This window comes from Setaria italica, chromosome IX, assembly GCF_000263155.2.
Source record: "Setaria italica strain Yugu1 chromosome IX, Setaria_italica_v2.0, whole genome shotgun sequence".
NCBI classification, from domain to species: Eukaryota; Viridiplantae; Streptophyta; class Magnoliopsida; order Poales; family Poaceae; genus Setaria; species Setaria italica.
The window spans coordinates 55,011,033-55,035,425 of record NC_028458.1 but is presented as its reverse complement, the minus strand read 5'-3'; the positions used below and the strand labels follow the sequence as shown (position 1 = coordinate 55,035,425).

At 46.0% G+C, this 24,393-nt stretch overlaps 3 protein-coding genes across 4 annotated transcripts; 2 read left to right on the top strand and 1 right to left on the bottom strand.

Moving 5' to 3' along the window:
- Window positions 1-1,282: 1,282 nt before the first annotated feature.
- Window positions 1,283-5,345, bottom strand: LOC101773264. 2 transcript variants are annotated; one of them, XM_022822965.1, is made up of 9 exons: window positions 3,981-5,345; window positions 3,402-3,466; window positions 3,214-3,318; window positions 3,028-3,132; window positions 2,894-2,943; window positions 2,632-2,728; window positions 2,463-2,555; window positions 2,206-2,377; window positions 1,283-1,936 (listed from the first exon to the last, which is right to left on the bottom strand). In XM_022822965.1, the coding sequence occupies exons 1-8, from the start codon at window positions 5,323-5,325 to the stop codon at window positions 2,345-2,347; spliced, it is 1,893 nt and encodes a 630-aa protein (XP_022678700.1). In that variant the 5' UTR covers window positions 5,326-5,345; the 3' UTR covers window positions 1,283-1,936; window positions 2,206-2,344. The 2 variants fall into 2 exon arrangements, with proteins under 2 accessions (XP_022678700.1, XP_022678699.1); XM_022822964.1 differs by having other exon boundaries at window positions 2,206-2,555.
- An 8,738-nt stretch (window positions 5,346-14,083) lies between these two features.
- On the top strand, window positions 14,084-19,171 carry LOC101761486 (E3 ubiquitin ligase BIG BROTHER). The gene is made up of 8 exons (XM_004985469.4): window positions 14,084-14,519; window positions 15,188-15,349; window positions 15,614-15,848; window positions 16,960-16,997; window positions 17,483-17,527; window positions 18,244-18,371; window positions 18,563-18,671; window positions 18,769-19,171. Exons 2-8 carry the CDS (start codon window positions 15,209-15,211, stop codon window positions 18,820-18,822), a joined length of 750 nt encoding a protein of 249 aa, XP_004985526.1. The 5' UTR covers window positions 14,084-14,519; window positions 15,188-15,208; the 3' UTR covers window positions 18,823-19,171.
- Window positions 19,172-19,610: 439 nt separating this feature from the next.
- On the top strand, window positions 19,611-24,273 carry LOC101761885 (polyadenylate-binding protein RBP47B'). The gene is made up of 8 exons (XM_004985470.3): window positions 19,611-19,864; window positions 20,920-21,403; window positions 21,527-21,603; window positions 21,676-21,806; window positions 22,493-22,589; window positions 22,987-23,133; window positions 23,589-23,689; window positions 23,780-24,273. The coding sequence occupies exons 1-8, from the start codon at window positions 19,745-19,747 to the stop codon at window positions 23,868-23,870; spliced, it is 1,248 nt and encodes a 415-aa protein (XP_004985527.1). The 5' UTR covers window positions 19,611-19,744; the 3' UTR covers window positions 23,871-24,273.
- The last annotated feature ends 120 nt before the right edge of the window (window positions 24,274-24,393 follow it).

The following is a 24,393-nucleotide window of genomic DNA, read 5'->3' as shown; positions in this document are numbered from 1 at the left end:
AAATAATAGTTACAACATCGAATATTAATTATTGAAACATGTCTCGAACCGCCCAATTTTTTTATTCCAAACGTCAAGGTCAATGGGCCGGTGGACAAGGCAGCGAGGCACCGCATGGGGAGCCATTGACGGCGTTGGAAAAGTTAAGTTAAAAGTGGGTAAGGGTGTGGATGGGGCTTAAGTGGCGGTGTGGGCGGGCGGTGCTGATAATCAAATGATGTTTAGAAAATTATAAACATGCAATGTTCAACTATGAAATGCATAAAAAATAAGTTTAGATAAAAAGATTTATAACCCGGTACTTAGTACGGACCATAAATAAATAATTGTTACTTGAAACTTCACAGACGCTAATGATATATAGCTCTGTTGAAAGTTTTATAAGATCCATGCAGATGAAATTTCAAATTAATTTCAGTTTCTTCTACTGGAAAAAGAAAGCTTCAGTAATTATCAAATTGAACTGGAAGCCTATAAACACGTTAGAACTCCATATGCAAGGAAATCATAGGATAATGCTTAAGTGTTCTGTTCACAACCTACAGCAGCGGTGATGGGGCCGTAAGGAGGATCAAATGATAACAGTAGCGGTGGACGGCCGCCGCTCGAATTAGCCGCCATCGCAGGGACCAAAGTAGCCTACCACCAACTAACTGTTCTCGTACGTGGAGATTGGCCTTCTCGGGTTGAGTAAATAAGGAAGAAGGGGAACGAGCTGATTGCGGAGGATATAATATTGGGTCGAAAATCTGCGTTGAGATGGGTACAGGAGATAAACTATAGGTAAGAAACGTTTTTCAATTATTTCACTCTTAGTATATAAAAATATCGTCATTACTCATACTCATAGTGAGCATCTCTTTGCGGTAAAATCAAGTAGTCAGCTTCCAAGATCAAGTAGTCAGCTTCCAAGACTTAGGCAAAAGGAATAGTAACATATAAGCGTGGCAGGTCATCTCTTTTCCAAAACTACGGCTTCCAAGACTTTCTTATAGCATCAAATAACACGGAAGTTTAAAATTTCAGGGATTTAGCACAATCAACTCACAAGATATTAGGCGGCACGGTTCAACATCTATATTTCATTTGGCATTCACCAAAACACTGGATAGCACACTTTTGTAAGATATATCACCATCTGACCCTTACTACTTTATCACTTTTTTGCTCCTTTCAAAGAACTTTCATCTTCTTTCATAAGTTAAGGCCCGTTCACTGATGTGCTCATATTTCAGCAAAACAGTTTCCTTTTGAGATTCTAGAAGAGATAAAAAAGCGTAGGGCCATATTTGAATGCCAGTGCTCTAAAAGGTAACCATGGAATCTTCTAAACTTCAATTTGAATGAAACATACAATGCTCCGATGCACAGCACGTACTGTATTACTAGCCAATGCCCCCTCTGTTCCAAAATTAAGTCGTTTTAGTTGACCTATGTTAAACTCTTCTCTTGATCAAGTTTATAGAAAAATGCTTTAACATCTACAAAATCAAACTTTTGTTTAAATCCACTGTATAATGTCTTGAGAGTGCATTTATTTGGCAATGTAGATGTAAATATGTAATATATTTTTCTATTAACTTAATCAAAATTAGAAGTTTCATATAGGACAAAACTAAAACGCCTTACATTTTACGATGAAATAGAGTGAACATAGAGTATATTGCTGACACCACGGATACTGTCTTATAAAGGTTATGGTACTACATCATAATTTGCACCAATATTTTACCTCATGAGGTCCAAAAACCACTGTGTCTACTGCAAAGCTGCACAGGCAGTCAACTGATCGAGTAGGGGGAAGCTGCTATCACTACTGATTGTAGTTGCCATTGCCTGAGCGTGCACCATAGGAATAAGAGTTACCGGCAGGGAATTGTTGCAAATTCCCATGGTAGCTGGCTCCAGACCAATCTGTAAAGCATGGACGGGGTGCCTGGGAATAGCAACTTCTAATTAATTTAACTGTAGGAAACAGTACAAAAACGGTACAGCATAGTAAACATAACTAATTTCCTCTTTGTAACCTATCATGTTAAAACAAACTTAGATCAAATTTATAAACATGGTGCCTATGTCTTTAACTTTCTAATCATACAAAACACAAGGAGATTCTTTGCAGAAGTAAATTTTAATTGAGCGATTGTCTTTTCTTCAGCTGCAAGTCAAATGAGGACACAGCAGCATATCATAAGCTTCACAAACCTCATAAAGGTCCAAATGCCCTGCTAGGTGCTGTTTGTTGCTCCGACAGTGATGGCTGCTGCCACAGCGATTGATAATTGCTGTAACTATGCATATTAAAGGCCAGGGGCTGATGGTGCATACACAAGAATTGAAGGGTTCACCCCCACTTGTTGAAGCACTGCGGCCGCGCCTGGTGTGGCACATTCTAATTAATGTTGCTGTATGATGATGAAAAACGGACACATGAGAAACAAGGCATATGAAATACAGCATACCGAATTGCTTCGATGGGGCCATGATGGGTAGCCCCAATAGCCACAGTTGCTACAGTAGCCGGGCCCCTCCCATCTGTTGAAGTGCTGCGGAAGCTGGAAATGGCACATTCTAATTATCTTGTTGTATGACACATAATAAGAAACAGGACATACTGTATTCAGCGCATACCATATTGTTTTGATCAGGATGGACCTGTGAGCTAAGAAAATTCTGCACAAGACTCTGAGCTCCATTTTGGGCATGGTTGACTTTCTCAGCTGATAGTCTGAGGAACATCAAATCCATTTATTCAAAAGAGCTCCGATATATCAGCTAAAACTAATTAGTGAATAGCTTTCAAAATACTCTAGCCCGATGATTTATAAACTAGATAACGATTATACAAATATTCACAGAATAGAGAACTCTCGCAACAGAGTAAAAAACCTGCCTTGGATGTTTGTTCTCAGATTCATAGGAATCAGGGTCACCCACACAGACCTGAGGACACAAGGGAGGGAAACTTAACTAGCGGGAGTACTTTGAAATACGAAGAGAGACACATGATAAAAAAAAAACACTTACAGCTTTATTATTTGGTTCATTTGAAGAGCTCCCCAACTGTGTGATCTCACATTCTGAGAGACATTTGTTCTCAGATTCATAGGAATCAGGCTCACCCACACAGACCTGTGGACACAAGGGAGGGAAACTTAACTAGCGGGAGTACTTTGAAATATGAAGAGACACATGATAAAAAAAAACACTTACAGCTGTATTATGTGGTTCATTTGAAGATCTCCCCAACTGTGTGATCTCGCATTCTGAGAGATGTTTGTTCTTAGATTCATAGGAATCAGGCTCACCCACACAGACCTGTGGACACAACGGAGGGAAACTTAACTAGCGGGAGTGCTTTGAAGTACGAAGAGAGACACATGATAAAAAAATACACTTACAGCTGTATTATTTGGTTCATTTGAAGAGCTCCCCGGTGTGATCTCGCTTTCTGAGAGTTTAATGCCTACAAAAACCAATAAACCCATAAGCTATGCCATAGCTATAAACAGGGAATCAATAGCACTCAAGTTATTTTATTTCGGCAGACTCAGATGGAGAGCCAAACAGCGCGCAGTTTGTAAATATGCACTCACCCATGCATAGAAAATTAGAGTTCTTCGATAAACATCAGTGAAGCATTAACTTTTTGTAAGTTGATAAAATCTGGTCTACGCACGTAAGTATGAATCAGCAGAGAAAAGACCATCCACACCTTGTATCTATCCCAGCAACAGTTTATACCTTAAGATATGACCATAAAGGTAAATACAAAAAACTGATATCCCTGTTAATCACAGCAGAAACCACAAAGAGTACCATATGTAGCTCTAAACACCCAAACAAAGATATGTGTCGCATGTCGCCATTAAAAGGTCTAAACGGCAAACAAGATAATTAGCAAACAGCATCACATAACACAGGTTCTCCCAGTATACAGATCACAACACGTTTGATAACAACAGAAGGTCAGCAATTACCTTTAGTCCTTGTCAGATAGTTGGATAATGCACAGGGACGGAATATTTGCTCGGAAGGGGCATATCTTCTTCCAAAAGGATATCCCACAAGTGCTTTCACTTTCAATGTCTTCTTTGCAAGATCAACAGCAACTACCCGTGCCAATCTATTTGGATTTCTCAAAATCATGGATGACTTGAGGTAAACAAGGTCATTAGCATCTGTGCTCAGGGTGGGATAAGCTAAGTTGTTCTTGAATTTCAAGCTCCAAGGGCTGTAACTTGCCGGACGAACAGAGTGGTCAACCAAAATGTCATCAACATCAACGGCACATCCCTTGAGCCAACAGTTGGACCCTACCTCCCTAGTCCATGTCATGGCACTCCAACCATTCACTGAGCGCAGAATCTTGGGCTTGATGTCCACATCTTTGTGCTTGCTCAGCATGATCAAGTCTGAGTCGTAGAGCACATCCTTGTCGCGGGGGTTAAACGGCTTTTCAGCAGGAACATCTATAATCTCCTCCGTGATCACCCGGTGTTCCATCTCAATAAACTTGATCATACCATCAACGCAGGCGACATCTCGAAAACGCCTGGCACTAGCTCCTGAGACAAATTGCTTCACTTTTGGTCTGTTTTCAGGTAAGAACTCGGGCAATGGAATGTAGTGTGCATGAAGAGGTTCTTGAAGTACGTCACACATCAGCAAGCCTTGCGCGAAATCAACCCAGCATAGCATCCCATCTTGCAGCATGAACACCTTCGCAGGTAAAATTGTGTGGACTCCAGGGCATGGATTGAGCAGTTCCTTAGTCCTCCATGTCCTATCCTCAGACGAGAAGATGTGAAGCCTGTAATCCAAATATTTCGCCGTGTAACAGAGAGCGACAAGGAGATAATGGCCCCCGTCACCGCGGGGCACAATTCCAAACTCGCTGACTCCGCGCAGCCTATCATCATCGGGGAGTGGGACGCTTTCGAGGGACGGCGACTCCGGGTCGCCTTTGTAGATGAAGTATTCATCCTCGTCGTCGCCGGAAGCGAAGCGGGTGCGGAGAAGAATGAATCGGCCCTGTGCGCCGACCACATGCGGCTGAACTTCCAAGTCGGCGTCCTCGCAATCGGAGATGGGGGGCTTGGAGCAGTGGAAGGTGTAGAAGGACACGGCCGGTGGGTCAGCAACCCAGAAGGTGACCTCCACGGTATGGTCGGCCCTCGATTTGGCTGAGGCCGTGGTGTCGTTCCTGCTGATGACGACGTACGCCCGCTGGGCGAGGAGAATCGAGGATGGCCACGGGGATGCGTTGTTGGCGTCGCCGGAGGGATTGAAGGAGACGCTATCGACCATCGATCCGGATTCCATCGGCGCTTCAGATTTCGGCCGGGTGTTGGAATTGAAGGAGACTCGTTTTTTTTTTAATATAAAGGGAGAAAGGACTCGGTTGGATTCCGACTGGGCTTCTACCTCAATGGACCCAGTTCCAATCTGGGCCGCACATCGGTTTTTCTCGTAGGAAAGTCTTCCTCGGCTCCAGCGGGACGAGCCCATCCCGTCCGAGCCGAGCGCCGCCGTCCGCACGTTGGTGCGCGCCCCGCAGCCCCGTGCGCGCCCCGCCCTAGCCGGCCGCATCCTGCCGTCCCTTCCCGAACCAATGCAACCACGCCCCGCCGCCCTCCTGCACTGTTTGTACTGAGCGCTGCGCCATCGGCAGCCATGGAGCACGGCAAGTCTGGCAAGGACGGGGGATATCGTTGGCCACCACCATCTTTATCCAACTGGACGTCAAGGAAAATAATGGACTTTAGGTGATTAGGTCCAAGGGGAGAGAAGGAAGTCACGTGAGAGACAGAACGGAGTTGCTTGGGCTTGCCTCCCTCCATGGGCGAGCTGCAGCCTGCAGCGCTCCAACTGCCAACAAAACTGGAGGCGAGGATGGCCAGTGACGAACGGAATCAGCCGCTTGGGACACAGGGAACCCATCTGTGGTGGTTGTGGGTGAAGGGAGGCGGCAAGGCGGTGTCGGCGGCGTACTGATTGACCCCCTCTCTCCGTCCCTTGCCAGCAGCCTGCGCGGAAGAAGGCGAGCTCAGTGCACCAACAAATCGAGGAGCTCATCTATCTCCGTAGGGACGAGAGGTCGGTGACTGAGGCGGTGAGCGCAGCGCGATGGGGGAGGACAATGGCTCCCCGCAATCAGCATCCTCTTTCGAGTTTCGACGCTGCATCTCCATACAGCTCTCGCTGCCCAATCCGCATCTACCTCCGACGCTAGACATGTCTAGCTACATCGTCCCCGTATTCTCCATACGTGAATTGTATCTCCACGCTGCATCTGAGCATCTCCATGCGTGAACACATAGGACTGAGAGATTGGAGGTGAGCAAATCTAGCTAAATTAAATGACTCCAAGACTCTAAACATGACATGTGTTCTACTGCGTCGATTTTGACCGAAAAGCTCCAAGCAAACCGTCATTGCATCGTCCACGATATATACCGAGTTTGTAACATGTTATGAGGCCACGAGACAAGCAAAATAGCTAAAGAAATTTATACCGAGGTTGAAAGTGGTAGACAATATTCAAAAGCCACTCAAGATGTACTATTACAATGAGCCATCAGTGTTTTATGCTCACAACAATAAGTCAAGTGTACTGCCAAACATATTGACATCAAAATTTATGTTGTGAAAGAGAAAATCCAGGATCATACCATTAATCTAGAGCATGTAAGGACAAAGGAAATGCTCACAGATCCGCTCACGAAAGGATTACCGCCTAATGTGTTCAGAGAACATTTAGCCGGAATGGGTTTATGGGAAAGCCTATGATCCTTAGATACTAAAGGCCCAGAATAAGTTAAGAATCTGTTTCAAAATAGAAAGGTGTATTGTAATTGTTAAATCCGATAAGTCTAAGTTTAAACATAAGGTGAGATCAAGGGGAAGAATGTTAAAGATTGATCTCCACTTACTCGGTCCAATGACCGAATCGGACCCTGATCCTACGCCCTGATCGGGAGCGCACAACCAATTCATGGTTGCGGGCTTCCGTCTCGCAGCGCTATAAAGAGAGAGGTGGGGCCGAGGGCATGCACGCCGAGATTGAACGTGCCCACCAAACCCACTTGACAAACCCTAGACCGAGCTTCCGCCGCTCCTACGCCACGCACTTGCCATCAACGCTGCTGTCACCGCTATGGTGAGCTCGTCCTCCAAGCCCAATAGTCGGTGCCCCTACTCTCTCTATCCCTCTCTCCCTCTCGATTATTCTTGAATTCTTGATTAGCCATAGAACATGTTATTTTTAGCCTAAGAATTAAATTAATTACCCGCTAGGTTCACACCAAGATTCAAGAAATCCTATCACCTCTAGGCTTTTGCGACGACTTGGCATGTTCCTGAACTATGTGAAGGTCCTCTGGCAGGAAAACACAGTTGGCAAAATTTGCTGGTGGACACCGTTCAACTCTAGCTTTTGCCAAGAGACAATAAAAAATAATGCCTTTGCCGAAAGACATCATATGAGTGTGGTCATTTGCCCTGGTACACTATGACTCTTATGATATGATTTTCCACTTCTACACATAGTATCCGGACGAGAATACCCTGCCTGGCGTCGTCATGGCCCGTGGACCCTGCAGCAGGACCCGCCACTGGGACCAAGCGCCGCTGCGTCATGGAGCAGGCCTCGACGCCTCGCCACCGGGATCGAGCGCCGTGGGCCGCGGCCACCTCGAGTGGGCGCCGCAGGGAGGGTCGTGGGCGTACCTCCTGGCAGACATCCTCGGCCTCATGGTCGATCTCTTCCTCCGCGTCGACGACCGCGCCAGGCTGTGTTCCCCTTGGTCCTCGTCGCTGTGCCATTGCCCCACTAGCCGACCCGCTGGTGGACAAGCAGCCGCAGCAGGCCCCATCGACGAGCACCCATAGCTTCAGCAGAGCGCGACCACAGCAGGCGCGACGATTGGACGAGTATTGGGCAATTAGCAGCGAGGCCTCCAAGTCTACCATCGGCGTTGAGCTTGCCCTGCTGTCGTGAATCTTTTTTCCAATCAAAATGAAGACTCGATCTCTCTTTTCAGCTTGGATCTTGATGCATCGAGTCCAAATCCACCATCGGAGTTGATGCGCAGGGAAGGGGCTCCGCGCCTTCGCCCATCGGGAGCGGAAGACGCCTGCCGCCGGGAGTACGCGCCCTCCCCCTCTTCCTTCGCTCCCGTGCTCGTCTCGCAGCCGAGCCCCCTCCCCAGTCCCCCCACGCGCTTGGATTTGGGCTGCCGTGCGCGAGTGCGCTGCGGCCAGGCCTCCTGAATCAGTCGCCGCTACCGCCGCCGTGGGCAGTCGCCGCCGGGGAGAGGCGCGTGGTCGCTGCGGAGGAGGCGCCGATTTGTTTCTCGCGTGCAAGACGAGGAGGGGAGGATGGGTTTAGCCGATTGGGCAAAGTCGGCCGCAGGCAAAAGGATGCAGAGGGTAGTTTGGACAACTCGGGTAGCTTTCTATTAAAATCGTATACAATAGTAGGTCCGGTGTCCTACAGCAAATTATCTCTCTTGAGCAGCGTCTGAGGCCTTACGCTTTGTTTAGTTGCCCAACTTTAAGGTGCCAAAAATACTATAGCAACACTGTAGCGTTTCGTTTGTATTTGTGAATTATTGTCCAAATATTGACTAATTAGGCTCAAAAGATTCGTCTGGCAAAGTATAACAAAACTATGCAATTAATTTTTGATTTCGTCTACATTCAGTACTCCATGCATGTATCGCAAGTTTGATATGATGAGGAATCTTCTTTTTGCATAGTGCCAAAGTTGGAATTTTGGAGTGAACTAAACATGGCCTTAGAGCAAAGACATAAAATTTTAGTGGCCTGTAATAACAAAGTTCATAGTTGAACGGTGTCCCATAGCCAATTTTGCCAACACAGTTAGACAGTCAAGTGTGAGGGGGTTGCCAAAGCAACCACAATCAGATGCTTGCACACTATTACTTGAGAAGTTGAGATAATTTTTGGTCATCTTGGATTGCTGTGACGTCTTTGCCTACGCGGAGCCTCTTGTTTTCTGTTGGAGCACGTGTTGCTCTGCTCTTGCTCTGGCTGGGGGAATTAGCACGGCGACTGCAGGGATCTGAGCTCAAGCAACGGCTGGCATCAAGCTCTGCGTGTCTGCGGCAACACACGTTGCTACTGAATTTCATACGCGAGGAAGAATACCAGAGGCCAGCGTTGTGTTTGCAGCGACGGCGTTCGATGAAGTCGTCGTCTCTCATGGCAGAGCCAGCAGCCACCGTCGTGGTTGGTTGCGGCAGGCACACGGCGGTCCGGGAGGATATGAAGGGGTGCCCGTGGCTCACTACGAACCAAGCCGCCATTCCCGGCCGCGTGGAGCTCGAGACCGCGCGGTGCTGGATTCCCTCGGCGAATCGGGCGCGCCTCCTCTCCGCTCCTTACAAATTGCGAGAACCAGGGGACCGGAGAGCCGATGCTGCTGCCTGAGCGGGTAGCCGGCAGGGTGGAGCTTTGCGCTTCCGGCAGGAACGACAGCAGGGGAGGACGGCGACCGCCGGACCTGGCCCAGGGTCCATATGCAAATATTCGGATCGCGATTATTGATTGCGATCCAAATTAGGGGTCTATTTGCAAAAAGGGGGGCAACACGCAAATAATTGGATCGCGATTATTAATCTCGATCCAAATGAGGGGGTTATTTACAAAATCTCGGGGGCTATATGAAAATAAACGGATCGCGATTAGAGGGCTTTATACAACATCCGGCGCCGACGACATGGCGGCCGGCGACGTCGCGGTGCCGCCGGTGATCTCCGCCGGAGAATCCGCTATCCCGGCCGGATCCCCTCGCGCGCCGCCGCCGCTGACGGCACTAGCTCCTGGGAATGCTGCAAAAGGCAGCGCCGTCGCGGGTGTGTCAGAGCGCCCGGTGCCCAGCGACGGGGATGGCGCAAAGCGGCGGCACAACTGACGATTCCGTTGGCTATGCTATTGCTACCCGGTCTGGCTCGTCGCCTTCCAGGTCCGTGCGTACCTGCTCCAAGATTCGTCCTCTTCGGCCGCATGGGCATCGCCTTCAAATGCGCCGAGCTGGAGTGCTCCGTCGAGGCACCTCCCTCTCGCTTCGTCTTCTTCAGGATCACAACTGGAATAGCATCAGATTCTTACATTGGAATGGAACTTTTGAGAATTGAGAGTCGGTTCTTTACCTTCACAAAAACACAGGAACAGCCCACAAGCCTTCCTTGATTTACCTGCCTCACAGTCGATTTTGCAAAGCTGTGTCAATGTCAAATATAGCGCACGAGGAATTTTCGCAATAATGAAGTTATATGACCTTTCATAAGGACTAAGGGTCTCTTTGGGAGGGTTTATTTTGATTTCAACTTCACCTGTTTTGCGTAAAACGAGATACTGTAGTGTAAAACTATTTTATCAACTGAAGTTAAAATGAACTGGAAGCCGAATGAAATCATTATTTTTTACTTCACTGGTGAAACTATTTTGAAAGAAACCCATCCAAACAGGGATTAAACGTCTAAATGCAATGTACTGGTTCGGAGTGGATCACACCACTTTCTCGTCTTGGCAAGGTTCTCTCGAGTCTCGAGACAGTTCTGTTCCATTGCATTGCATGGGAATATTGCACAATGTTTTAAAAACAAAAAAAAAGAGGAGAGATGTGTCTTGTTGGGCCTACGCTTCTTGGTCCATTCTGGCCCACTAACCTTCTGGCCCAGTGCTTTTATGTGGCCTTCAGCATTGCATTCTGGGTTTACTCCTAATTTCTTTTCCCCTTATGTAGTTCCATTTGATGATAATGCGTGATCTTATTGGCATTTGGTTACACGGTTTGGTGTGCAGGTCTCACATTGCAGCCATGCCATCCCATGACCCCCGCGCACAACTTGTTCCCCGTGAAGCCAGCAGAACGGTAGCACTGCGTTGCCCATGCCAAAAAAGAAGCGAGTACAGTACGTGTCGACGAGATACCGGTGCGACTGTGGACCTGGTCGCTTGCAGCTCAACGGATTCGAGCTACCTCTGCGACTGGGAGTGTACCAAAACATGTTCCTTGACAAGGCGATCGCCAATGTCGAGTCGCCGGAGTCGGTGAACTCTGGCACGCATACGTCGTCGCGCCTGCACCGTTCAGCGATAGACAAGACGGGCACCCGGCCGGCAGGCTGCCAGTAACCCACCAGTACGCCAACGCGTGGCGCCGTTTGTTCATGATCTCGGCAAGCGCGCAGGTCACTAGCCGCCTAGCTAGCCCCGCTTTCCCGGGCGCCGCCACGAGCACGGCCGCGCGACACGGCGCCACGCGCTGCCGGCGCAGGGCCAGGCGAGATGGGGGCCGCATACCAAACCCAAGACGCTGCGTTAGCTAGTGAGCTTCGTCTGTGTCAGTGTGTCGACCGTCGACGGCCACTATTCCGTTCTGCTATACTCGTGTCGTCGCGTAGCTCTCACGAGCCTACCCTTCCCGGTCTCGATTGAGAACAAAGTAACACTACTCGAGTAGCTAGTATCTCTCTTGACAAAACAACTTGGGCGCCGTTTGCTTCGCCGTCGGGGGAGGCTTTGATACGGCGCCCCCCTTTTCGCCATGCACGCCGACTGCCCTGTTGCCAGCCTCCTCGTCGTCACGTCCCCGAGCTCAGCACAGCGAGAGCAAAGTGGCGGCCATCTGGCGAAAAAGCTTCCACGGCGCCGGACGGACAAGTACCTTCCAGAAGGCAGCGCAGTGCGCAGAGAAAGACGACGGCACGGGCACACGGCCCCTCTCGTCTGATCAAATCCCTCCACGCCGACGCCCTATCCCTGCCGCCCCCCGCATCGCCCCCAATCCCCCATCGACCCTGCACCCGTTCCATACACCACGGCTCCTTCTCCTCCTTCGCCCCAGCACGCCGACACCGACAGAACTCTGTTCGCTTCGTGGATGACGACGATGACGATGAACTGCATCTGACGCTTGAGCCAGCAAGCACGGCAAGATCCAAGCCACAAAGGCCCAAACCAAACCCTGTCAGGACGCTCGCGAGTCCTGGACGACGCCGGTGGACCGGGTGTACGTGGCACGGGGACGCCGCTGTGCTCGACTGCTCGCTGCCCCCCTCCTCCAGTCCTCCTCCTCGCTCGTGATCTTCTCCTCCCATCCCGTGCACGCTTTTCAGCGCGAAAGCAGGAAAAAGCAGCAGCAGCGGGGGGGGGAGGGGACAAAAGCGACGGAGAAACAGTGCGGGATCACGGGGCCCACCCTGCCGGCCGCTCCGTTGCGGGCCCGCACGTCATGCTCTCGCCTTCGCCTCCCGCGTGTTCGTCCCCTTGCCGTGGGGGAAGAGGAATTCCAAGCGTCACGCCTGGGAGCTGGACCCGGCGGCGGGGGAGGGTAGGGCCCCGCGCCTCCGCACCCTTGCGTGCACCCCAAGCGTACTTCCCGCACGGGAGAGGTCGGCACGCAGTCACTGGAGCGTGGGTCCAGTTTCACGTGGACCCACTGACAGTGAGACTGGATCAGCACGCCCCTGTGGAGGAACGGAAACCCCCCGTTGAGGTCGCAGTAGAACCCGGTCCGCTGGGCCGCCTTTTCGCTTTATCCGAACCTATCTAATGCTTGTCGATTAAACTGGCAATTAAAAATCAGTTACTAAAAATCACTACGCGCGTCGCTTTCGAGAGAGACCCTCGAACCGGAGCACGCCACGTGGCGGGACCCGGTGGGATTGGACGTCACGGTCGGGAGGGAGCAAGGAGTGGCAAGGTGGGTCTTCCCCGATTGGTCCAGCAGTGCTGCCACGTCGGATCGGAGATCAACGTGCCAACTCACACTCACTTCTCGGGCAAATCTTAGCTGGCTGGAGCACTCTGCATGCTCATGGAGTAACGGGCACACCACATGTAACGCGAGACGACGCTAGATGAGGAACCGAGCACACTCCATTTGTAACTTGCAAGCTAAGATCGGGTACACGCGCGCCTCCAAGAATCTACACATGCTGTTGCTTGCAAGCAAGCCTCACAAAATATGCCAGAAACGCAGCTAGGAATAACTGCATGCAGGTTCGCCAAAAAAAAAAAGGGAGGAATAACTGCACCGTATTCAGAAATAAAACTGTTGTGAAGCCAAGCTGTCCCACACCCACAGGCAAACGCCATCTCTTTACTGGCTCGCGAAATCTCCGTAGTACCCTTCGGCAATCACGGCCAGTGTACTTGCGAAGCATAAAGTTTTTCGTACCGCATCTACATTGTTTTTCATGGTGCTATCATGGTAATAAGTCCATGGTTTGGTGGTGATAGCAGTAGTAATAGCCATGCGCTTTTGGGTGCCGTGCATTCCTTGTTGTACTTGCGAGCAGTAGATTACTGCGCGCGGTGGTTGCGCGGCTAATTAAGGTTGCCCCCGTAATTCAATTTACTGAGGAATTTTGCCCCCTTTTTTTTGCCAGAGAGGAATTTTGCCTTCTTTTTTTTTTTGCCAGAGAGGAATTTTGCCTTTGTGCACGGTCATTGGTCACGCTATGCAGCAGAGGACCATTAGAAATGGGCAATGGTTCACGGCGAAAGATTGGGGGAGAGATTATGGGCAACCGTGGAAAAACACCGTGGGTTTGTCGACTGTGCTTGGCATTTTGCACTGGATCTTTATTCTTTAGAGACAAACAAGAAATATAACCAACCACCTATATATAGTACGACAAATAAACTTTGCTTAGTGCCATGTATTTCCATGCACCCTCTACAGTCGACTGGCTCGATCAACCAAATATCTATACATGTCAAATATGCACAAGTTTTTTTTTCAAGTTTAACTTATTCATTTTAAGAGGCTTATTAATACGTGATCATGACTATTTTGCTGGCTAAGAAAGTACTAATGTTAATTTCTGTCGGATATTTATTGTCAGGAAAAAAATAGATCACGAAACCAAAAAAAGGATAGAGCCTAGAGAAATTCGTAAGCCGATAAAAGGCTGGCAAATGTATCTTGAATCCTTATATTTTGGTGATATGAGTAAAGTGAACCGAAGGGAAAAAAAAAACCACTTATTTGTTTTCCCTTAAACCTGTCCCCACTATGGCACCATCTGCCTGCCATTCCCACTCCTGGTATCCTATGCTATCAGCCAAAGGTCTGAACTCGCTCTGAACTAGTTCTTCGCCTCGTCCTCCAGCGCCCTGCCTTCTCGCTCGCCCCCCAAATTCACCTCGCCACCCTCCACCACCTCGTCGTCGGCGCGGGCGGGCAGCCAACCTCGCGCGGTTCCACTGCGTCGCGCTCCTGCCGCGTGCCGCGCACCAATCCCTCCCCTCTTCTCCCGCGCATTCCACGCCTCTCCAGTGCCGCCACCCGGAGAGCCCCTCCTCGCCGCGCGCCGCGCCCTCCGCCTCTCCGACACCCCCCACATCCTCCTCTTCCTCCGCGGAAGCACGCCACCTCGACTTCTTCTCTCGCACGGGGTCATTGCTCGCCTCCTTCTCTACTCCGTTACTGGAACTGGAGGTGGAGATCTGCCGGGACTTGCATTTTCTTCTTTTGTTCGGTAAGTAAAATCCTTAGCTTTGCTTTGTTCTTTTGTTCTTGCCTGAGTCTCCCCTTCCTCTGATGTGAGCAATCGAACCTTTCTGGGATGGATGCTCCAATCTTCCATCTTGCTGCGATTTTGGTTGCTGCTAATGGAGTATCAATGGCAGTCTGTTTTCACATTTTTTTTAAGGTTCAACTGTCCCCCGTTAACTCCGCTCCTCCCGCACGGTTTTTTTTTCTGGATTACGCGTTGATGCGTGGAATGTGTCCGTAGTCCTCCGCTTTGGTGAATGCACATTATAGCAGTGGTCGCGAAAAGGGCCACCTTTGTTAAATCATTTTGCCGTATGATGACAATTTGGCTGCTGTCTTATCAATGCGCATATCAACTGGCAAACTGATATATGCATCCTTTACTAAGATTCAGTAAGCAAGATCTGCAGTATTGCTTAGCATATTTGCTGCTCAGCTGGTTCAGTTTAAAGATCAACGTGCAAATTCTATAGTCCGTACAATTACTAGGCTTTTATTTTGATCTCTAGATAACACCCTATTCCTGCTCTGGTTTCATCAACATGAGATGATATAGAGCAGTGCCAACATTTGATACACATCCGATTGTTTCTGTTTCTACTTTTCATGCGACAAAGTTAAATACAACTCTGTATGGTTAATTTTTGTTAGGTTCATGTTTGATCATAAGGAATGAACAGCAGTCGACAAATGGAACTCCACTACATAAACACTGGGTTCCCATACACCATCACCGAGAGCTTCATGGATTTCTTTGAAGGTCTCACCTATGCTCATGCTGACTTTGCTCTGACGGATGGCTTTCAGGATCAGGTATGCAAAACGTAATTGCCATGTTTCTCAAATCATCTTATACATCAGCCAATCGATTCCATCTCATTGAGACCTGACCTGCCATAGCCATACTTTTGACTTTGTAACTCTGTGTATTTGCCATACCAATGTAATTACTTTTGGCATAGCACTTGGTGGGAAAAGGCTAAATCCAGATGGCTTAATCGACTGCCTTAGCTACCAATTCCTTATTTCCTTACCATTGACTGTTTTAATTCACAATTCTATGCTGCTATTGTGCAGGGTAACCCATATTGGGCAATGATGCATACAAACTCGTACAAGTATGGATATTCTGCTCCAGGAAACTACTATAGTTACGCCCATGTCTACGACATAGATGATTACATGCATAGAGCAGATGGTGGGCGCAGAATATGGGATAACACCGCACCTGTAAACAATGTGGACTCTGCCAATGTTGTACTGCAGGGTGGTGAAGCTCCCCGTTCAACTGCAAATTCTGCTACCGAGGAATGTAAGTTCGAAAACAGAGGTCCTGCAAGTTACATCATTTTGAGAACTTTAACTAATATCTGATTAAGTTGCTAATAATATACTGTGATGCTTTAAACTTATCACTATCATTTCCTTTTCAATCAATGTAACTTGGGTTTAAATAATGAAAAATGATTTCATGGATCTTCAGATGGTGAATGCAGATATGGGATAACACTGGCACACTGCACCATTTCACCTGGGAATTAAACTTTACTCTTATCAATCTGCTTCTGGCAGCCTAATATTAGTGATTCTGTTTGTTGAGCTGAATATATTGTAGTAATCACATTTTCATTTCAACTTGACATGCATACCACTTAGAGTTGTTCAAGAGTGTTAATGTTTTAAAACAAGGTAATTTTACATCTAAATTGATTAGGAGCAAATAATACTCCCATTAAAGTTTCCTTTCTAAGAGGACCAGTAAACAAATAACAATGGTTCTATAACCATTAAACTCTAATATCTCTGTCTATATGAAGGCATTACTTCATTCACTCCCAGTATGTCATATGACAGGAAGAGTTTTGTAGTGTATTTTCCTTTTTGAAAGAAAGTTTTGTAGTGTCTGACCATCAGTTATTGCTCTTATCTTACTTAGATTTTTGTTCTAGCATTTACCCACTAGAGCATAATTGATTACAGATTGGAACAGAAAAATGAGCTTCTTAATGATTGTATCGTACCTCTGTACTTTTGTTATTTTGTTATTTCAATATAGATTCTTGGTTGTAAAATAGTCAACCTTGGGCATGTTACTGCTTGGAGACGAGAGGTCTCAACTGTTAGAACCATACTTGTGCATGTTGAAATATCCAGTAACTTGATTTTTCTCTCTCTTAATTTCATGACAACCTTACAGAAAATTTCAAGTATACATAAAGAAATACCTCCTTTTGAATTTGACCGTTACATTAACATGCACTAATAAGTCACAAGGTTTAAAGCTTTTTTCCTTAAAGTCAGACAGCCACTTTGCAACTTCTTCAAATCATTTTAACTTTTGCACATTTTTTTTGAACAATTTAACTCAAAAGTAATCCATCATTCCATCTTGACCTTGCACTCTGACGTTGTTCTTTTTACAGGCATCCAACAGGTACACCAAAGTCCGGGCAGTCCTCAGGTAAATGGATATTTTAAGCATGGTTATCTTTTACATAATAGTCCATTTCCTGCTAGTGCACGTGGTATTATTTTCCCTTATTGTACGGATTTCTCTTCTCTTTTTGTTGTTTTTTCACCACATTTTATATGTTTCCAATTCAAAGTCAATTTATATGTCTGATGCGCCTAAAAGGGCCTTTTATAAATTTTGGGTATGGATCACATAAAGTTCTGCAATAGAAAAAAAAGGTCATCTCCAATAGCAAATAGCTTGACATATCTGACCATATACATGCCTAATCTTTGTTGCTTCTACATTCCACATTGTATATTACAATTATGCATTCAACTCCACATATCATGCGCAAATATTGTTTATTTATAATCATTAAAACATGCTTGCTGTAGTTTCTTTTCCATATGTTATGTAAAATCACATTTATGTTGTTTGCTGCGGATGGCAGGTTTCAATTGTTTCACTGAAAATCATTATTATATCTGTAGGTTGTTTGGCAAGATAACATTGACCCTGACAATATGACATATGAGGTTAGTGACTTCCCTGCACCAATCTTTTGTCCATGTTCTCATGCTGGTTATCTCAGGTAAAACAGATACTTAAAATATGTATCCCTGTACCTGTTGCTCTGCTTTAGACCTGTACACTTAGCTACATAGGCTAGAGACTGCATAAATTATACCATGCATTGTTGTAATCATTTGGGTGCTTCCACGACCAAGTTATCATCAAATGCTCAATTTAAAATGGAGGCTATGGCTCCTTACTGCACCGCCAACTACTTTTATTTTTTTAAAAAATTGCATACTGTGGTTGCCTTTGACAAAGTTACTTAGATCATTTCAAATCACATCATCTATGGGTCTCTCTCCTTTTCAACTCAAATAAGAGTGGAAGGGAGCTGGATGCATGCATGTGAACTCAAATAAGAGTGGAAGGGACATGATGCTTGGCTGGTATAAATTAATAGACATCTTCATTGCTTAATATTTAAGGTGAAGAAATCATTTCTTAGTTCTTACTTGAATAATCATGTCTTTTTTGGTTTGTTTATCTGAAAAACTCCTTGTCAAAAATGCCTATGTGAGCCGCTTCTCTTTGGTTCATTCAATGGAACTGTTGATATAAAATTTGATTTCAATGGTTGAGCTATATTTCGCCAACCATTCTTTGGTAATGTTTTCTTTTAACTATTTCAAAGTTGATTATTTTGAAAACTCCATCACTAACAAGGTTTTGTTGACAGGAATTGTTGGATTTGGGTGAGGCAGTTGGAACCCAGAGCCGTGGTCTCTCCCAAGAACGCATTTCACTGCTTCCTGTCACAAAGTACAAGTGTGGTTTCTTTTCAAGGAAGAAAACACGTCGTGAAAGGTCAGCTTATAATCTTTTATTTCATGCTGTCTTTATGTTAAAAAAATTATGCTGCAACAATATATATTTGATATAACATGATGATCTTTGCTTACCGCAGTGGATCAGATTATGCACTTGTTTGCAGCAACTTTGTACTGCTTCTTCGATGGACATGAAGTTAACTTGCACGACTTTCCTTTGGTTGACAGGTGTGTGATTTGCCAGATGGAGTACAGGAGAGGAAATTTGCAGATGACACTTCCCTGCAAGCATGTATACCATGCCAGCTGCGTGACAAGATGGCTTAGCATAAACAAGGTCAGGAACCAAGAATTGGCACCAAAATTTCTGGTTTTCATTTCTTCCCACGCTTCTTTCGCTTGAGGAAAGTACATAAAGTACATTTCTTTCGCAGGTATGCCCTGTTTGCTTCGCTGAAGTTCCTGGCGAGGAACCCAAGAGGCAATGAGTTATCCGTCATGTGGCCTCCACGAAGTTGTCTCGCTCCAAAGCTGAGCCCAGTGCCCCAAAATGGACGCATGATTTCTGCTTGAAGCCAGCGTGTCGTCCCCTCTTTTAGAATTGTGTATTAGCATCGTATTATCAAATATAGGTTATAATCAGATGTAGTTGCTACCGAGAGGTTTGCTGTAGGCTGTTGTAGAGCTCGACTGTGAACTAAGACCACCTGCTAGACGAATGCACGCTCGACGTGTCGATCACTCCGATATGTTTTTGTTCATTGCAAAGAGCATGTGCCAGTTTGTGTTAGTTGCATATGATTAAGATTTTGCGGACGGAGAAAAATTGATTCATTACGCGCTGCTTCTGCCTGTTGATACATTTGAGGTCTGTGGCATGTTTGCGCTGTCCGTTGTTGATCAGGATTTGTGTATCGATAGCTATCCTGGCTTCCGGCGGCATGTGTATAACTTTTCTTGTACCCCCTGTGTCAGAGTTGCTTCTTTCTTCTCTCTCTTTGGAGAGGATTGATCCGTTCTGGTATGACGTATGACTTGAGTCGCCGAAGAACCGGAGCTCCTCGTCGTTTTTCACCGGGACAAATGGCGGCGGCAGACGGAGAGTTTGGGCCAAAGGCCCACACCCAAACTGCGGCTTGGAGCATGTTGGCCACGGGCCGACTCTATTGCGAACTGGGCCAGCCTGCCTGTGGTGTGCCCAAATATGGGTCTAGAAAGGCCCCAAAAAGGCCGAAACACGTGAAGCTGGTTCAGATTAAACGGGGCGAAGAAGAAGGAAGACGAGCACGAGCCCAGGCATCGCCGAGAGAGAGAGAGAGGAGGGGAGAAGCCAGAGCGGCCGCACTAGCCCCAATCGCCCTCGTCCCCGCCGCGCCTCCGACCCCAGCCAAAGCAGCCTCGCGCCGCTCGATGGCGGCGCCGTACCACCAGCCGACGAGCCTGGAGGAGGTCCGCACGCTGTGGATCGGCGACCTCCAGTACTGGACCGACGAGAACTACCTCTACGGCTGCTTCGCCCACACCGGGGAGGTACGCGTCGCCCTGCTCACCCAGCCAGACCGTGCGTTGCGCCCAGATTAGGCAGCTGTTTCTATCTAGGGTTTGTTGGTGCTCGGTCCGAATTCGGTGATTTCAAGCTGGGTTTGTTAGTCTCAGTGTCTGATTGAGCGGCGGCTGCGTTGCTGCGGGTTGGGTGAATTCGGGCGACATGGTACTTCTAGCTCTCGGATACTTCAGAGTCAACTTGTAGTGGCTTCTAATTCGTTGGGTTTGGTTAGGTTAACTACCTAGGTTGACAACCGTATCCATATGCGCGCCTTATTCTGAGTGGTAAGGGTTTCATGGTCTAGGGTTGCGAAGCAACCTTTTTGTTCGAAATTGACCTAAATAATTGTGCATTCCAGTGGTCATATGCTTCCTCCGCGTAAATTGATGAGCTTCTGGTATAAGTAGTGATACGATTATTCATGAGCATTGTCCAGGCAACTGTATCTGGGTGTGAAAACTTTACCAACACGTGCTATTTTTAAATTGCTTGAGCAAGAAAAATTATCCACATAGGCCTTTTGAAATATGCAGTCACAGTAGCAATGGTAGCTTGTTTTGTTTGCGTCTTGGTGAATGGGAGTGTAACACTCTAGACCTATTTTATCTACATCAATGAGCCTTTTTAGGGATCTTGTAGGAGATCATTAAAATTTTTATGGACTTGTTTTTGGCAACTTTGGTAGGATGATATTGTGAATTTTTGCAGCTCTGTTTCTGAACAATAAAAAATCTGATTTTTCTAAGCTGCGTAAAAAAGTATTCCTTGACAGCTGTTTGAGATAATGCAACGACCATTCAGAAGTTGCATGTATGATCTGTGATTGGGTTCCCTTATTGTCTTTACTTGGCACTGAGCTAATGATACATGTTTTCTTTTACCATATAAGTTTGCATTTCATCTGAACATCAGAAGTATCATGTTAATTTCAATTGAATGTAGGCATATTTTGTGTTGTACAGTTTTATTTTTCCTGTTGAGTAATGGAGATTATGTTTTGAATTCATTGTACTAAGACCTGTATTTCTTGGAAGCGTAGGTACAATCTGTTAAAATAATACGCAACAAAGTAACAAGCCTTCCAGAGGGTTATGGGTTTATAGAATTCATTTCTCATGAAGCTGCTGAGAAAGTTCTGCAGACTTACAATGGCACACAAATGCCTGGAACTGAGCACACGTTCAGATTGAACTGGGCCTCTTTCAGCTCTGGTGAGAGGCGTCCTGATGCAGGACCTGATCATTCGATTTTCGTAGGAGACCTGGCACCTGATGTCACAGATTACTTACTACAGGAGACATTCCGGGTGAACTATCCATCTGTTAGAGGGGCTAAGGTTGTCACAGATCCAAATACTGGGAGATCTAAAGGATATGGATTTGTAAAGTTCGCTGATGAAAATGAAAAGAACCGTGCAATGACAGAAATGAATGGTGTGTACTGCTCAACAAGACCTATGCGGATAAGTGCTGCAATACCTAAGAAATCTGCTGGCTCTCAGCTTCAGTATTCAGCTGCTAAAGGTAATATTAGATGATCTGTGATTCACTATGTTGTTGTTTGTTGGATATTCTTCATTTTACTTATATTTCTTTCGCAAGCTTATTATAACTGGTTTTCTTATATAAGTTATGTTAAATATGCAGCGATATATCCAGCAACAGCTTATGCAGTGCCTCAGCTCCAGACAGTTCTACCAGATAGTGATCCTACAAACACAACGGTACGAACCCCTACCATATTTCTGGTCAGTTTATCTGTTGAATATGCCATTTACCTTGGGGTACATTTACAGATATTTATTGGTAACTTGGACCCGAATGTGACAGAAGATGAGCTGAGGCAGATATGTGTTCAGTTTGGGGAGCTTATATATGTAAAGATTCCAGTCGGTAAAGGGTGTGGATTTGTACAGTATGCAGCTAGGTAAGTGCTATAGGAAAACTTATGTGTTCCTCTATTTCGTGAAAATTTACATAGACAAGATTCTTACTAGCCACTGTCCAAGGCATGGGAGGCTCTAGGAACCAAACTCATGGTGTCTGGTTAAGTTTATACCCAGATCAGGACTTGTCCACAATCCAAATGTCTTAACATCCTCAAATAAGTATGCCTGTCTACATCATTAGGGAATCTATGCTTTACAAGCAAAACTAAGAACATTTCAGTGCAGTATTACCACTCCATTGATAACTCAGCTGAGAGGACAATTGATATTGTATGGATATATCTATTGTTTTTTTAATATAAAATCCCTCTTCAAAGCAGATGAATTTCACATTTATCCCAAGCAGATGAATTTCACATTGATCCTATCTTAACCTCCATCCTGAAATATAGGTGAGTCTGAGTTTAAGTCAAACTATTCTATGTTTGGCCTAGTTTATAGAAAAAGAACAATAGTATTTACTCAATCCAATGAGCATATTAGATTCATTATGAAATATATTTTCATAGTTTACTTCTTTGATGTGGTATATGTTAATACTCTTCTTTATGAAATTGGTCAAACTAGGACAAACTCAGGATGCCTTATATTTCAGGACGGAGGTAGTAGAATCTATTTTTTTAAGTAATGAAAAGATGGTGTATTTACATTATTACCATTACAGGGCATCAGCTGAAGAGGCAGTACAACGTCTTCATGGCACAATGATTGGCCAACAAGCAGTTCGCCTTTCATGGGGCCGAAGTCCTGCAAGTAAACAGGTATATTTTATACTGAAATTTTTACTGCATAAACCTATGGCATTTGATAAATCTCTTCAACCTGGGACCTGATGAAATCAAGTGGAAGCAGTTTGTTAGTGTTAGTGTGGGACTTTGCACCGATAAGCATGCTAAAGAAGATTTCACTCAGTGTTAACACTTAGAATTGAGGATTAATCAGAGCCACATGATATTGTCCTTATTCCCTGTCAGGCTTGATAGGGGATTGCTTGTTTGATGTAGTTTCTAAGCAGCTTTTGTTCATTTTTCTTATAACTCTCCCTGAATTGTCATTCCTTTTCTTGTTATGGTATTTTCTGTGTTTTTCCCTACTGGAATCTCTTCAAGTGGAATCCAATGGGTTCTCTTATTTATCATTCCATGAAACCATATGCAGGATCCATCAGCTGTGTGGAGTCAGCAAGCAGATCCAAATCAGTGGGCAAGCACTTACTATGGATATGGGTACGATACATATGGATATGCTCAGGACCCATCATATGCATATGGTGCTTATGCTGGATATAGCCAGTATCCCCAACAGGTTAAGATTTTCTAACATTCATTATATTTTTTTCTGAGTTTCTTTGCTGTGTGCTTGTGCATTCATCAGTAAGTTGTGAATGTGGAGACCTGATGCTTGTTAATTTTTTATGAGCAATGTAATTATAGGATGCGCCCTCAAGTTAAAACAGATGCAGGATTTCCGAAATAGAAAATTGTAACCTTTTGAACTATATAGTCCACCACCTTGAATAGCTGAGGGAAAGATTTTGGGTGGCAGAATGTGCATTTGCTGAATTAGTTGTCTTGTTCTGTTTCTGCTAATCTTGTTAGTTTGCATGAGCACTGCACTTTGCACCCATTGTGAGGAAGTGATTTGTGGGGGCATACCTTGATGATCTCTCATGTTTCATACTCCGTGCACAAATGATCTGTGATTTTCATGCCTGGCCAAAGTTTGTTCTTGTATATTTGACAAATTTCACATTCTTGCAGGTTGACGGAACTGGTGACGCTACTTGTGTTGCTGGTAGCCATCCAGGCATGGAACAAAAAGAGGAGCCATACGATCCAATGAACATACCTGACGTCGACAAGTAAGATCAGTCACATTTGTCTTAACGCCGTTGTTTTTGCAGAGGTGTTTTCTAACGCATGGTCCTCTTTGCCTCCCCTTGCAATCTTAGGCTGAATGCTTCATACATGGCTGTTCACGGTAGAGCCATGCTAGGGCGGTCCTTGTGGTTGAAGACGAACCCGCTGCCCCAGCCGACATGAGCCTGCATCCAACGTTGCCTTTCTCTGAAGACTGCAATACTGGTGGACGCAGCTGGGTCTCCCTCGCAGATGATTTTGGCCCCTTCCCAGTAGGCATTATTATGACAGCGATCAATCATCAGACGCGAGATTACAGTAGGCTCACTGACATCTTAGTGTATGCTGAGCACATCTCATGTATGATCGGCATGGCCCTTATGTGTGTTCTAGGCTGCTGCTTAATACTATCAGTGCAATGTTGTGAGAGCGGTGAAAGTTAGCTCCTTTTTTTTCACCTGATCTTTCTGCTGTTTGATCCTGGACTGGTTCACTCGATTGCACAATGGCATAGCAATATACCTGGTGGGGATCTGATGGGTTTCTCTCCCCCAATGGTAAAACCAAAATAATCTTCTCATGGTTACCGTCTGATGATTGAAATGGTCAGTACTCTATCCTGCATCTCTGCCTGCTGTAGATCTGAGTCACAATCTCAGGTGACGGCGTGACGCCTGCCTACCCCCAACGATCCTCCTCGATGGTT